Raw genomic sequence first — 16552 nt, 5'->3', positions numbered from 1 at the left:
ACTTCACATAAGTGTGTCAGTTTTCTTGCCCTTATTTACGACTCTCCAGGGTCGCAGGAGTCAATCCTGTGGCTGCCGGGGAAAGGTGGCTGTCTGTCAGTGAACAGGTTTGCTTAAATTGGTTGCACGTGTTTTAGGTGGGGAAAGAAATACTTATTATAGATAGCAGGATGTTTCCTTTCCTAACTGTGACACATGCACAGGGACAAACTGAAAAGTCTCAATACCACTGTAGCATTACCTTTCCTAATGCAGCTGCCTCCACTTGTTTTACTCATTTATTGTGCAGCGTTCTGATAAGTGTGGCCTCCAAATGTAATATTATCTTTTTTAGTGTCTGGATAAGTCGCATTTTTCATCGCTTTGTGCCACCTTTTTTGACACTGCAGCAATGTAGATAGGCTTGGTTTAGTCAAAACAGAGAACCAAAATGACCAAACAGCATTGTTAGTTTCCCAAAAGTCTGAGGAAATCAGTGCTGTCCCCAAATTTTATATGCATAAAAACCCTTTGACTTTTTCTCTGAGAATCTCTTCGGTCTAACAGCATCAGAGTGTGAATCTCTTTACGCAAGCGACTGCAGCCTTGTGTTCCTGCAAGCTTGTTTAAGTTTGTATAAATGAAGGCTGTTTGCTTGAGCATCATGGGGAAGATGCAACTGATTTATTCATTGAACCTGTCCCTAAGAGTCATTATGTAAACAGGGCCGACTCTAGCTGCTGAGTTTATGACCGCCAGTTAATGCTCTAACTCCCAAAAGCTTAAATTCCCGCTCAAGTCCTGCTGGAGAGACAGGTGCAATAAACATGACTGATGTCTGAACTGAGTCCCCAAAGATCGGCCTCTTAATTGAGCCTGTGTGTGTGTTTGTGTGTTTGCATGTTGAGGTATATATATCTCAAGAATATGCGTGAAGGTAGTTCCCCAGGGCGAAAGCTCTTGATGGGTACAGTAGCCCAGAGCTGAGAATATTAAAAAGAAAAAAACTCATCCCTCTCAATACTGGCTCAGGGTGATGACTCCTGACTGGAGTGATATACAAGGTGAGGGGAAAACAGAGTTAGGGAACCGTGAAAATCATCCCTTGTCAGACCTTAAATGTTGACGTACAGAAGCAGGTGTACATCCTCAGCCACTGCACTGTCATTCAAGTTCCTCAATTCTCCCATCTGGTTTGCACGTCTTTCCAAAATAATGACTAGTTCATTGTACTTTCCAAAGAGCCGAAAGGAAAAAAAACTTTCTATACCAGGGAAGCCTTCAAAAGAATCCAATATGTGTCAGGTCTCCAATCAGCGAAGGGTGTCAGATTTCATTTTAAGTAAGGGACACTGTGACATGAAGAAGACGGTCGAGAAGTCGAGTCAGAATAGAAAAGTTGAGAGAATAATTGGTTGTTTGGCTTCTCGTTCACACTCACCTTGTCGCTTCCGCAGTTTTGGGCACTTGTGTCCTTCTCTTGCGATGTTTTGAGAGTCATTGCTGTTCCGTCTCATGAAATGATCTAGTTAAAATGTGGCCTCGGGGACGGATAGCAGATAGACAATCTCACAGCAGCATCCTGCTTTCTTAACTGAGGCAATCACAGCAATTATTTTAAGTAAGATAGGAGGCTCTACATTTTTCCGCATCAGCTTTGCAGCTCATGGGAATTGTGGGGAGCTGTAAACCTGTGTGCTTACACAGATTGTACTAAATTTCCCTGTAGAGAGGATTAAAGTTTATGTTCTGAGTACTAATAATTGTGTTTAAACTGAGAGGTTTAACACTAATATCGTTCACATATGATCCAATTTAATAGAAATAAGAGAGTGAAATGAATGCATCTGCATGTCTTCAGTTTAAGTGTCTCAAGCACTGCATACGGGAGTTTTCACCTTTTTTTTCTAAAAACATAATGAAATATGACTCCATTGTCAGTGCTTCCGCACCAGCAGTCAAATAGGACTCGGCCTTTTAAGGTTGGATCATAAGGAGGACAATGAATGTTGTACAATGCACTGTGCTTATGTGTTCTCCATCGTCAAAATCTGACACAGCGCTGCTCCCACCACCACCAGAGACACCACACATTCTGGTGAGGACCCAAGATCTTCCCAAAGACGGATATCCTGTTTATATTGTCTGTTTTTTGTTCTGGTGGTCCAGACGAGACTGGAACATACAGACACTAAGCCCAAGACAGTGAGGGCCGCTCACCTAGTTGACACTAAGAGCAAGCGTGGACTGAAGCGTGAATTTGTTCCAATGATAGTATTACAGTTTTGATTTATTTTGAAGCAATTACCATTTGTTTTTTCAGCAAGAAATAAATGAGTGTGTCTATATGAATAATAGACTTATGCTTCTGTACCCTGTACAGCAGAGCTGCCTAATCTGGTCTTCAAGGCAACACCAGACTGACAATCAAATTATAGTTTTAAGACATTGACTGGTTGCAACAAAAACCTGCTCCTACTGCGGTCCTTTGTGGAACTGCGTACTCCCGCAGTACTATGTTTGGACTGGGTCTTGGTCTTGATTTTGCCCCCCTCCTCATTGTTCTTGGACTCGACTCAAGTCAAATCCTGGGTTTGGTTGACTACACTACAACAGTAGTTTGTTTTTTTTATCTGTCACAGGCAGACAGACCAACAGAAAGACAGAGTGCTAGTGGAGTAAAACCGTACATTCTCTTTAGTGTTTTCTCCTTGTGTGCACCAATTGGATGCACCAGCTATAGTCATCAAATTTCGACTGATTTAGAAATGTCTCGGATTGAATTGTTGCCGTACTGAATGGTTAATGGAAGTCGTTGTTTAGTGTCTGAAGAGGAATGTGAATTGGAATGTCTTTTAAATATTAAATTCTTGGTGTGAATGTGTAAAATGCTTTTAAGAGGTTTTCTTTGAGGCTCGACACCTTTGGAGAGCATAACCTTAATATTTGAAATGATCTCAGTACAGGGGGATGAGAGAGGGATAATGAGAAGGAGAGCCAGGAGGAATAGCCTCATCGCTGGCGCTCCTGCTGCAAGCCCATGTGTTGGTGGGTGTGTTGGACAGCCCAAATGGCTTGTTTATGAGCAGATTAATTGCTTTTATGGCCTTGTTTCTCTCGGCGAATGGTGCTGGGCGTTTTAATGAACACCCACACCACCAGGTTTTTCGATGCCATTCGCGCTTCTCTGCTTTTCAGAGCATAGCCAGGCTTTGGCTGGAGCCCACCGCAGCTAATGCCTAATGCTCTCTGCATGGCCCTGCACAGGTGACTGATTTCACTGGAGTGTGTATGTGGCCCCTCACAGGTGGGCGCTTGCACTTGAGGCTGAGAGCCACCAGCAGTTAACTGGACCGTAACTTTAATCATTTCCTGCTGGGCCGTGTAGACGTAAGCAAGGACTCTGAACATAATATGCTTTCAGCAGGCCAAAGGAATCTTTAGAAAGGCGTCAAAGAGAAAGATTCATGACGGCCGTCTGAAAGTAGAGTGGAGCTCATTAGATGGGACATGAGCTCAATTCACTTCGCACCTTTATGTTTCCATGAAATATGCAGCGCAAAAGAAGCATTACGAAGCTACTCTTTTCGACCTCCATTCTTCTATTCCTAACCCTTTTTCTCGACTACATTAATCAAGTCTGCCATCTCATTCTCTTTTGTCTCCTCTTTATTGAGTCTGTATCAGGCGTGCGCCACATTTAATAGACTTGGTCTCTAATGTCGCTGTAGCATGAGTTAGGAAGCAACTACTGAGTCTCAAAAATAAATGACTACCCACAAATGCAGGCAGATGAAATTGAAATTGGGATTTGAAGAAAGAAAATAGTTCCAGATGAAAATTACAACATTTACAAATGAGCAAAACAAACTTGTGGGATAAGTAATTCAAATGCCGTATCTCCATATTGTGAGTAACTATTGATGGGGTAAGTTCCAAACTCCTCCCCAGGGACATCTCCTTTCCGACTGCATCTCTTTTACTGTATTTGGGCGTTAACTTTTACAATCTTATTAACCAGCAGTGCAGATCTCTCTATTTGACCATAATGCCCAATAAAAGAGACTTTATAGTTTATGTGTTTACCCGCAGCCCTTTGCATATATATTGCTCTGTTTCTTGCAGTGGTTGCATCCTTTAGTACGGTGGTTTTCTGCTCGGCTGCCACAGGGACACGCCGTATTGAATGTTGTTGTAAAAGAAGCAGCTTTACTGTTTGCTTACTACGGCATGTTATAGGTCGACTTTAGAGCTATGATCAAGGCCACCAGGGGATCGCAGAGTGCTAAATCTACAGGGGGTGCGTAGCAGGGAACAAGGCGCACCCATTAATGCTCCTTATTCCTTCATCATGGGTGAAGGTTTAAAAACTTCAGGGTCACAGCAGAATTTGTGGCGAGGAGATTTGCAAAAGTTCCAGTGCAACACACAGAGACACATATTGCTCTCTAACTCTTCCACCGTCACTGCATCGGCAGCAATGGCATGCCTGCGTGAGAGAGTGTTTGCACTTTGAAATCGGATTCAGGTTGCTGTATTTATAGACTGATCTTGTGTTAATGGAGTCTTAATAATAATAATAATAATAATAATAATAATAATAATAATAATATCTTGGAATGTAAATATGGTGGAATTACAAAAAAAATCAAGCACTTTGTTCAATGGATTATTCATATTCTAAAGTAGATAAGATCATTTAAAGTTTTGTAAATGCCAACTAGCTTAAAGTCGAATAACTGGCATTTTAAGGTGTCATAAGGAAACTTGATCAAGGTCACTGCGAGCTCTTAATTCCATATTTTGTGACATTAAGGTTGTGGAAAATAAAAACAAGTCTTCTTGCTCACTTTATGTTGCTCTTATGTTCATTACTGTGTACATAATATGTTTGTGTGTGTGTGGTTATGTTTTTTTAGTTTGGTTATGAGTAAATGTTAAGGTTTGCCATTTGTTTTGGATGGTTAGGTTTAAAGGGAGGCTAGGGAAAGCATTATGGCAATGACGGTCATCACGAGGAAAGACAGAGCATGTGTTCATCCTTTAAATATTTGGGGTAAATGTGGGGATATGTCTGGCCCGTGAATCCCAGCACTCGCACAGAAACACATACGTTATCTAACCCTCCCACAAACACACTGACAGGTTTGTGTCACTGCAGCAGAGCTGCAAAATGAGGACATGAGAATGATGGCAGAGATGGTCGCCTGGCATGCCGGGGCAAAGGACTCAAGGGAGCTCTGACTGATAGATGCTGCTTCTCTGTCCAGAAAATTTGTGCTGTGTGTGAGGCAGATGGTATTTTTTGTGTGAATAAAGGCTGGTGTTGCTGCAGGAATGACTGGTTTAGAGGTGAAAAATGTACCAGCCTCGAGGTCATAAAACTGTTTAGTTGCAAGGGAGACCAAAAGAATGTCTGGACCTTGTACTTTGTTTTACGATCTTCCACTATATAATTGATTTAAAGAATGAATATGTAAATATAAAAAATCCCTCTACCTGATTTTTTTAATTCAGGCTTTTCATGAATGGATGGAAATAAGTGGTTGATGAACTGATGGACCATAAAATAGAATAAACATTGTTTTTAAAAACATTCAAGACACACGACTTTAGTGCCGCATTTGACACGGAAATGAACACTGTTTACTAATGTAAACTTCTCTGTGTGTGAATGCATCTGTGTTTGTAGCTATCAGCTTGCAAAAATGGTGATTATCAGAGTAAAAAAAAACTAATATGTATTATTTTAAGAGTCCTAAATGCCACTGAGGAATATTTTTACAGACTGATTGCAGTTCTATGGATATATTTTGAGTTGCAGTCTGATGCTGCGCCACCTGATGGCACTAGTTTGCACTCACTGCAATGGAAATGTGCGCGAGGGTGTATTGAGGATTCCAGTTAATTAAGTTCATCAGCAAAAACAAACAGATGGCCAATGTTCTGCAGTGCTGGAAGAAGATAAAGTGACGACGAGGGAAACGTTTGCCAGCTCCTCACGTCGCAAAGCTCATGGAGCATCAGTTGAGACATGAGACAAGCGGAGAGGAGGCTGGAAGAGAAGAAAACCTTGGTGAAATTTATCATGCGTGTAATACTACTGGGAGACAAGGCCGTGGAAAAAGTGACCTTAAAGAGCAACAGAGTTGAAAATAGCCGAGCAATGGAGGAGCTAGATTATGACTTTGTCACTGTTTTTATAGGGTGATGGGATGTGTGTGTTCCTGCGTGCGCCTGGCTGTCGCTCTTTAATCTCAGCTGAGTTAGGGGGGACTCTGGAAGAGCGGGGAAGTGATTTAAATGATGCGTGTGAGTGTTGAACTGGCTGTAGATCAGTCGGAGGTTCAAGGGACAGATTTACTCCCCATGTACTGGACAGATGAAGGCCGTTTCTTCAAGCAAGCCATTTCTATGTTTCTCTCACTGGTTGGCTGGCGGTGGTCCAGTTTAATTTCTTCAGAGCCTCCAGACTTCTTCTCGCTCACCTTACCGTCTTTTCACCACCAGAGGGGAACTTCGTTTTAACGCTCTTCCTCCCACTAGTCTCAGGATGACTCTCAAAGAGGAAATGATTTTTGTCCTTTGAGTCGTTGTTTGCTTTGTCTTTGTCTCACCCCATCGTTCGCTGATTTTTTTTTTCCATATATAATCATGTTGTCGCACTTGTTTCTCTGTCTGATATATCAGTACTTTGCGTCAAAGATGATTCTGTCTCTGCCTCAAAAATGAAATATTTCACAATGAAGTATTTCACATATTTTCATTGAATGATGGTTTATCTGTCTCAAAATGAATCATCATGAATCATACGTTTCCGCATTGGCCAGATGTGGGCATGGCCCGCAGAGAAAGAGAAGGAGCTTGAGTATATATTTTTTATTTATTCTGTTTTTCTACACCCAACGAAACTGGCACTTACTTATGTAACATAATGAAAATAAAATCTATGTAAGATAAGAAAAAAACATTTGATGCATGTGTCATGGCGTAGTTGCATTCCTACCGTTTTTCTCCTTATTTTAAAATATTTTAGTCACAAAATTAAAGTTAAAAGTAAGATTCTTGATGCCACACTATACAACGTGGCCCCTAAGGAAGATGAATTGCCCTCCCCTGACATAGGCGTATGAAAGCCAGAGTGAAGAGAGTCGATCTTGAGTCGAAATGTACCTTAAAGCAGCCGTTCAGTGCCACACATTTTCAATCTGCTACATCATCCGAGAAGCTCTGAGTGCTTCAAATGAAAAAGTTTCGGAGAGTTCTTTGTTCCAGCTGGTTGGACGACAGGTACCTGAGCTAAATCTCAATATGTGACTTTATCACCCAAAATGTGTTGAGGTTCTAAAGGCTGCAAAATGAGCAATGAACCAGTTCACCATCATGTGCAACAATGAAAAACAATAAACCAAACGATCCCAACCAAACGATTGGCGGTATTGTTTCCCAAACCAAACAATACCGCCAACGATGTAAAAATAATCAGTCGCATAAAAGTTGGACATATATGTTTATATATATATGAGGTGAGGCTAATAAAAGCACGGGAGCACAGCTATTTACAGACAGTAACCTTTATTATTCCCATCTATTCTGGATTTCATTGACTGCTTTTCTCCTCTGAGATCGCTCACAAACCAAAAGGGACGTGTGTCGAGTCTTGCGCTGGATTGATTCCCTGATATTGTTCGCTCAAAAAATTGCAATAAAACTAATTGCCTGGTGGATAGAGAACACAGAGGAACAATGAATCTTAAATATCAGTGTCTCATAAAGTCTTTTGGAGAAAAAAAATGAAAGGAGTCCACCTGTAATAATTGTAATTTACTTTTACAGCAGAACACATTACACAGTTTGTCTCGACAAGCTAACTGGTGTGCTGGATTTATTCTGAATTTGAATCTGAAGTGACCATCACCTGCTTCCCTTGCTGTCGCTGCAGTGTGAATGAAAGTAAAACTCAAGCTGTTGCAGTGACCAATCTGCGGTTGTTATTTTTCTATCCTTCTTGTTTATCTTTCTCACGGTCAATTACTCCGTAATAAATCCACCAACAGCTCACATATTTGCACGCACACGCACACATATCCGCACCACGATCGATAGTTGCCTGCTTGGCACTGCCAAAGCCCAAAATGACTATAGATTTTCTGTCTGCACTGCTACTGAATTATGCAAACCTCTGGTTTATGTCCCAGTACTTTTTTTTGGCATTGCCTTTCCTGACATGATATGGGCTTTTCCTCAGGGGCAGGGGTTTATCGGGGGTGTAATGATGCGGCCGAGATATGAAACCAAGTTCGCAGACGGTGGAGCATCAGACGTGTTTATGGAAGTCAACTGTGACTATAAAGCAAACGTTAGCTGCATGAAATCAATTCAATGGGATGCTAATTCAGGTTCTCTTTTCCGTAACGCCTCCGGGATTTTAATGTTGGAATCACTCTGACGAACTTATTTGAATAGTCAATGAGAGATAATAAAGAAATCTGTTTCTGTCAAGAGTTTTCCCATAAATAAATCTGTTTAAAAGTAGCCACGGCGTTCTATTTGACTTCTGCCTGGTGTTGCCGTCATTCCCAACTCCTAACTGTATCTAGCAAATCTGTTATTGTTGCTTAAGCAAGCTTCAAACAACAGTCCCCAAAGGCTTGTCCAAGCCTAAGTGGATGGCACCGTATCCATAGTTTCTGTTTTCACTCTTAAAAAAACAACAACAAAAACTTTAAGTCCTCTATTTCATTTTGAGTTGTACTGAAATAGTAATGTCAGTTTTATGTTTAATTTATTTATTTATGCAAGAAAAAAAGGGGTCGGTGGGCACTCAAACACGGCTTGGTCCTTTGCTGGATAACATTTGAAAGTTGTCATAAAGCATCATGCCATTTTCCAATGGTCAACATTAAACTCTGGTTAATAGAAAAAATGTCATCATAACTGTTCATGATCTACTACATCTGCAGGGTCTGTTAATCTATAATTTATTACATGTTTTATTGGCCCCACAGATAGAACCTGATCTGTATTCAACACAAGTAGGATTCTGTTTCCATTTCAAAACTCCTTATCTTTGGTAATACGTCAGAGGAAAGAAGAGAAACAAGACAGAACAAGATGTAAAACAGCGCTTTGAAGTGATCATTGATCACAAGTCAAAGTCCTTGATTCAATCTAATGAGCTACTTGTTACTTCTGGGAAGCTGAGGACCGAGAAAAACAGCTCTGCCTGCCCAGGGAAGTCAGGCAAACAGCCAAACATGATGAATAGGAAAAGCACAGTGTGCTGTTCGTGAATGACTTTGTTTTACTCGTGAATATTCCTGATGACCATGAGTTAGAACATGTTTAATTTTCACAGGAGATTTATTTATTTAGGCTTGCTTGATGTTCTATTTGACAGGTAAACAATTGTAGCACAGACAGTTTTATCACAGTGGCAGCTTCAGTGAAGCATGGCTGGCTTAAACGCAGACCTCTGTGGTTCTATGGGGATGTGACATAGCTCACAGTCTCTTGTGAAAGCAGAGCTGTCCTCATCTTTTCCGTATGCACCACCTGCGTGTTGTTTTACGCTTCTGAAATGTGCCATCTTTATTTCTGTTATGAAAAATGCAATAGAGCTTCTGGAGGTGATTTAGTTGAACTGTACAACGGCGGCTGCGGCGCTGTGTCCTCGTGTGACCCTTTTGGCTCATCAGGCTGCACTTCAGATTTGTTGCTCTACACTATGTAATTGAATTAGTCTGCTGTTTTATGTCGAGGCAGGCCGGTCCTCATGTCACGGCACCATTAAGCCATGAGGATGGAGCAGATTGCAGTGGGACAGTGGGGAACATGGCAACTTAAAACCATTTTACTATCTTCATAAAGTTTCAGGGCCTCAAGCCTGATTGTGTCTGGTTCATCTGCACAACTGTGAATAATGTTCCCCTTCGAATATTAGCCTCACATGTGTCAGACAGTTAGCCACCGATACTAATAAAGGGAAGCTGATTTTGAAGCTGATCTGTAGACATTCCTCTGATTTGTTGTTGCATTTGAACCAGCAGCATATTCAAGTGTTTCCTCCTCCTCTGTGTGCCAGGAGCAACTGAAGAGCCTCGAGAGTAACTTCAAGCAAGTCCTTGATGGAGATTCCCAGCTGCAGACGTGAGTTGAGCCACACTCAAAATATCTTTCTCTTTAACAGCGAAATTTGTTAATAACAGTCCAAGCTGTCTGTGTATCCTCACAGCAACCTGATCATGAACCTGGACAACAACATCCACATCCAGCCTTTTGAGTCGAAGGTGTTAATGTAAGTGCAGCGTGTTTTATCAAGACGAGCAGTCTGCATCATTTATTTAGAAAGGAAATAGATCTCATCTCCATTGTAGTTGTTTTCCACCTGAGACTGTTGGTCAGGAAAGTTTACTGGACCGCCTCCACTCCTCGGTGAGGAATTGGTCATAGCTTTCAGACAGGACATCTTCAGTCACCTGGCACCTCCCCTTCTTTTAAGTCCAATTCTGTTATCTATCTTCATGCGACCGCTTGACCCAATCATCCACTGTCACCTCGCACTTTTCCACTGCTATTTTCACACCAGTTTGCCCATAAGTGAATCTGTACCAGTCAAAAAAAAGAAGTATTAGTCTTCCCTCACAAAACTCTCCCAGCTTCCCCAATACCAGCCTTCGTCCTTTATCCAAAAATATGACTCCTGTAGTATAAATCTCAGCGTCCTATTTTGAATGTTTACTGTCATCCTCACATATAAAAAGGGACAACCAAACTGTTCCAGAAAGGATACAGCGCTGACTCCCTGTTCTCTTACAATTTTTTTTGATAACTTTTAAAGCCCGTCTTGGCTGGCATCCGACTAGCAGAGCCACCCGGAACCCTCCGATCCTCAGGTGGAAAGTCAAGACTTAAATTTAGGGGCGTCAGGGCTCCTCGACTCTCAACTGCCAGCCAGAGGAGATCCAAAATGTGTGTCCCTTCACTTTTAAAACACTCTCACAAAACGTCCTTCTGCTTTTGCTTAGATTCCATATACATAAAGATCTGTTATTATTATATTTGTATGAATCATCTTTACGCTCTGGAGATGAATCAATTGCTTTTTCCTTTTTGGATCTCTCCAGTATTCAGCGGGCTTGGCGTGACTTTCTCCAGAGACAGGAAGTGGAAAAAAGAAGCCCCTCCCCACACTCCTTCTCGTCTTCTGACAAGATGAGCATGTCCATCAGCATGACCACCCTGTCAGACGGCAGCACCCCAGTAAGTTACTGGAGCATGCTCACATGAGATCGTTCGTGTTGGCACTTAGATTCTCTCTTCATTTAAGATGTTAGACAGCAATAGTGATGATCTCGCTGCTGTCCAGAAGGTGGCAGTGCACCCCAGCAGTACCGCTGGGACACACAAACTGCTCTCTTCTGTGAGTCACTACGCAACACACACACACAAGGATGAGAAGGAGCCTAGTGAGAATTGAAATCAGGGAAACAGCCATTCTCATTCAGAACATCCTCTGCGCATTTAGGCAGACCACAGTAAATCCCCTGGATTTTCTCAGCTGCGCCTGTTCCGGTCATTACGATTCTATACCGGCATCACATACAGTCTCCGAGCTGAATAGCAAGTGTGTGTACATTCCTCCACTAATCTCTGTTGCTGCAGTCAACAGGCAGGGTTAAATCCCAGAGACGTTTGGGAGAGTTTTGTGTTTAAGCCCAGTTAGTTGCTACCTGTTCACTCCATAACAGAAGGAAAGGGCTTTGACTGAGAGTGAAAGCTGTTTGAAATGGGATCTGCTGGATGAAAGCGGGTCAGGAGGGTTAGTGGGCTCAATTCACAGAAGCAGCCGTGTAAAATAATAGTTTTGGTCCTCGCATGATGTCTGCAGTTGAAGGCGAGTTGTAAGTCCAGAGTTAAATCCTCCTTGGCCAATAAGGTCAAACCTACACACAAACACACATGTGGGATGAACACACACGCTCAGTAAACACTGGTGTGTGAAAGCCTCTGGGACGGTGAGGAAATGCTTAGCTCAGTGACTGCAACCTGCTGACAAGGGCAGATGATCATCGCGGCCAGAAAATGAGAGAGACTGCGTTTGCATGTGTGTGTTCGTCTGTGTGTCCTTGATTGTGGTGATAGCTCAAGGGGAACCAACGGTTCAAGAGACCAAAGCAGATGCTCGACAACTCCACTTAATGAAATGTCTGCTTTCAAACTTTCCAACCAGAATTTTATTCACGGGATGGTCCAGCAATGTTCTGCTTGAGCTTCTAATAACTGTGTTTCTGTTGACCCAGCATTCGCTCACCTCCATTTTTACTGGAACCACTCACACACGGATAAATGTGAGCTGGAGTCATATTTTTCTGGGACACAGTGATGTGGCAGCCTTTTCTAAAGTGATTGAATTTGTAACCTTTGCGCCGCTAACATCAGTCTTTGACAAACCCATGCTGCTTGACACTGTGTAAATACATATGAGCTTGCCGGTGTGTGTACATGGGACGTCAATCTATGTCAGAATACTAGCAATTTGTATTCATTCCTTCATGTACAGGGCACATAACCTCGTAACTAAGTCAGACATGACAATTTCATGTTTGCTATCGCCTTGGCATTGCAGCTGAGTTAAAACATCACTGGAAATATGCTTTCAAAGCATGTTAAAATAATAGTCAGCAATTGAATAACTGATTTAGCCAAGCACAAAATATATGTGTGAATGTTAGTATGTACATGTTATTGGCTCCTCAGGTTCATCTTGAATCATCTCCTGTTTTAGCCTCATTTTTTGGATCGTGTGGGTGATAGATGAATTTTCACTGGTCGACAGATCAATGAATCTGTTTGTAATCCTCATGTCAAACATATACAAGTGTTTATAGCCCACACAAGCTGACACTGTCTCTCGTTAGATAAATGTTTGATTCCATTTTTAGAAGCTTGTTTGTGGGAGGGAGCTGTCTTCTGCTGTGGTGCTGAATTGCTCCGAGGGAGCCACCAGTGAATATATATATAACTCACCATACTATGCTATTCTGTGCTATACTATGCTATGCTACTGTATATGATGCAATTCTGAGCTGTCGTTTCCTGTATTATGATTAAGCACAGTATGCTATCTAGATGGCCCTTTGGTCTTAAATGCAAAATTGAGTCTAACTACTGACCGCACACTCTGACAGCATGAATAAACCTTCAACATCATCTTTACTATCTTAAATAGCCCAAGGGCATGTTGTTTTGGGCATCAACGTGGATGCAAAGTCTGAAACATAATTGTATTTTTACAGTAAGTTACATATTGATTTCTACAACAACAAATGTCTGCTATAAAATCTATTCTATTTATTTTCGTTGCCTTTCATATTTGGGAATTTAATTCTTTCAGTTTGACTTGGAGTAATTCTCTTTTTATTCTCCTGTTTTTATCACTTTTAATTTGGCAAATTCAGTTTATATATGAACGCACCTGAAGTTAGCATATAGGACCATAAAACACGTTGAGAAATCTCAGTCCTATCTGTTTGTACCTTTGAAAATGTTTGCTTTTTTTAAATTTTTTTATAATAAGCTAGTGTGTTAGTAAGTGGCAGTGCCTTGGTCAGAAGAGACAGTTCTGCTGCCTATACATTGTAAAGGACGTGAATCTGCGAGTACAGCAGCTCACTTTCAGCAACTAATCTTAAACACATCCAATAAAAGGCTTTTGAATGCTCCCGCTGGACTTTAAGGTGCGAGGCTGTTGTAACATCTGCATAAAATCCATATTAGGTGTATCATCACGAAGGACACACAAGAGTAGCTTTGCCCTTCGAGTTATTGGATGTGTAATGAGACTTCCCCATCTGCCAGCTGTCATAGCCCTGAACTCCCCCTTACTCAATTAATGCTCTTTTAGTTTGTAATTTATTTGACGATTCCTTTTCTCTTGCAGGCCCTCTCCTCCCTCCTTGCTAAGCGTCTCTCCTTCTTTATCCCTTGCTCACCCACCTACTGTTCTCTTGACTTTATCAGGTCATGCAGCTGCAGCGCGGCTCACAGGCACCTGGCAGCAGCGATAAAATAGGTTATGGAAAGTTTGGGCAATTTTTGTAGTGGAAGACTTTCGGCCATAACGATATACAGTACTGGTACATACAGTAGCGGTTCTCTCCACGGAGATAAGAGACAGTCGGCCATGTTTAACTGCCTTCTCAGCCTTAATACTTTGCATGTGTACTGTATGTCTCTTGTCCCCAAATAACCCTTCACGTCGCTCCCCTACTGAATCATCATTACTCCAAGCCTCGGCAGATTACTGAGCCAGCAGGAAGCACTCTCACGTTCCAGTAGTTAACCCTTTGCGTTACAGTCACCCAGCTTCAAGTCACAATCTGTCTTTTACAGTGAAGTCAGAGGAGGTCAGGGAAATTGCATGGTTATTATATATAGGGGTCGGCATTGTTATTCTAAGATTGCTGCCCCCCAGGCCTTTGAGCCCTTGTTCACTTGGGCATAGGAAAATTACATTGTAGGCTTTATCATTTAAAGAGTGGGTTGTTCAAGTGGAAGAAAGGTTCCACCGAGAAGTAAATGCCATTGTTACCAAAAACTGTCAATGATGAAATATGTGTCAAATTATGTTCCAGGACTGGAATTTCTTTGTGATGGGAAATCCATGAATGTTTAACATTTTTAGAACAGGTAAATTAGTAGATAATTTGGTAAATTAAATTGAATTAAATTAAATTAAATTAAATTAAATTAATCGCATTGCATCGCATCTAACGATAATGATAATAACAATTATCATAATTATTATTAGTAGTAGTAGTAGTAGCAATAGTAGTATTAATAATAATAATAAAACACAGAGTGAATCAGAATCTCAGAAGCTACTACTACTTTTGTGATGCCACAAAAGAAAGTGTTGTAATGTGTGAAATGGCCATGTGGATGTTTGTATGATCCTTTATATGGAGTTCAACATCTTAAACATGTTCCAAAGAGAGAAAACTTGGAAATGCATGATCTCATTCAAAGAAAATATCCTCAGACTTGTGATAAAAAGAATAAACATCACACTGGACATACATATTTTTGTGTCCACATTAACATCAAATAGAATAACAGTTGAGTCGATTTGACTCTGCGCTCAGGTTCATTAAAGAGCCGTGCGAGCTCTCTTGAACATTCTTTTTTTTTTTTTCACTTTTCTTCCAGCATGTACCAGAATAGCCAAGTGATGATTTATTGTAATTATGCAAATGCGACACAAGGCTTTGAAAATGAATGCTAACCCCCACAAGTCTCTTTATCTCTGGAGGATGGGTGGAACGAGAGCGAGTGCCTTTACAATCCTGTTACCATAATACCATGTCCAATGTAAAACACCTAGGTCAGGCAATTAAGGATTCCCTTGAATTAGTTATTGAAGTCGCCGGGAGTCGATTAATCTTCTTTTTTCGCCATTCATTAACTTTAAATTGATTGGAAAGGCTTCCTGCACGTGGTTACACTCCTGGTTTTATTCCTGCGAGTGGCTCTCGAGCAGCGTATGTGGTTTAATGGACATAATCCCTCATGTCATATTTCCTCTCCTTGATAAGATCGGTGGTGGGTGAGTGAGGTGAGAAGTAGAAAAAGCCCGTGTGAGACAGTATTGACAGATCATGCGTGACCTCTCAGCCCTGCTATGATGATAGAAATCATTTGACTGGAGATCTCGCTCGAGGAAAGTGATATGTTGATACAGCGGAGCTTTCTCTGTCCTGGCCAGAGTCGCCCTGCAGCCATGTGAAGGACATTCTTTGGACCGTTGTAACTGTGTTTGACGGAGACGAGGCCTTCTGTGCAGTAAAACATGATGAGGGCAGTGAGGGCTGACATTCCACTAATCACCTGTCATCAATGTGTCCAAGATGGAGCCCTTCCCTCCAGAGACCGTGCACGTGTATCCGAGCACAATGCAAATATTGAAATGTCACTCTGCTCCCATGTTTTTAATTAACTTGCCGTCTTTCCGGACGGTAATGAGCGCTTGTCTTTGGTGGACATATGGAAGGGAGTGGAGTGATTGCTTTACTACTTGAACGATTATTATTTTTGCTTTTATGGTCAAGTATAAATACAATTGTGGACATTGTACATTACAGTACGGTTTTGCTAATTACGCCATGGAGGCATCTGTCTAGTAGCAATAGCTCAAAGAGGTCTGAATGTCCTTCATGAAAACATCTGGTAAACTATCTTTGTAGGGCAAGGTACCGATGACAACAGTATTTTGGTTGTGATCCAGATCTTTGACTCATAATGATACTAGTGATATTTCAAATGTGAAATAAGTTATCCACTTATATAGATTAAAGTCGAAGAATAACATGGTGTCTCTAGTTATTCTCTAATCTCTTCTTTAACCTTCCTTCTTTTTTCTTTTTCTTTCTTTCGTTCTTTCTTTCTGTTTTCTTTCTTTCTTTCGTCTTTCAAATCAGAATTTTTCTTCTCTTTTTTTGGTATGTTAATTTGTTTTTCGTTGTGACCTTGACGTAGTTTTATGCTGTCTTGCTGTTTTTGTTTTTTTCCCCAA

The 16552-nt window shown here is 41.3% G+C and overlaps 1 protein-coding gene across 1 annotated transcript in view; it reads left to right on the top strand.

Annotated features, from left to right (window-relative positions):
- The window catches only part of schip1 (schwannomin interacting protein 1), a 162715-nt gene that overhangs the window by 31473 nt on the left and 114690 nt on the right, over positions 1–16552 (top strand). Inside the window, exons 6-8 of the mRNA XM_053872297.1 lie at positions 10064–10128; positions 10214–10276; positions 11106–11241. Of these exons, the coding sequence (XP_053728272.1) occupies positions 10064–10128; positions 10214–10276; positions 11106–11241 (264 nt within the window). The remainder of the gene's footprint in view (positions 1–10063; positions 10129–10213; positions 10277–11105; positions 11242–16552) is intronic.

The sequence above is a fragment of the Synchiropus splendidus genome, chromosome 8 (assembly GCF_027744825.2).
Source record: "Synchiropus splendidus isolate RoL2022-P1 chromosome 8, RoL_Sspl_1.0, whole genome shotgun sequence".
NCBI classification, from domain to species: Eukaryota; Metazoa; Chordata; class Actinopteri; order Syngnathiformes; family Callionymidae; genus Synchiropus; species Synchiropus splendidus.
This window is presented reverse-complemented; position numbering and strand designations above follow the sequence as displayed.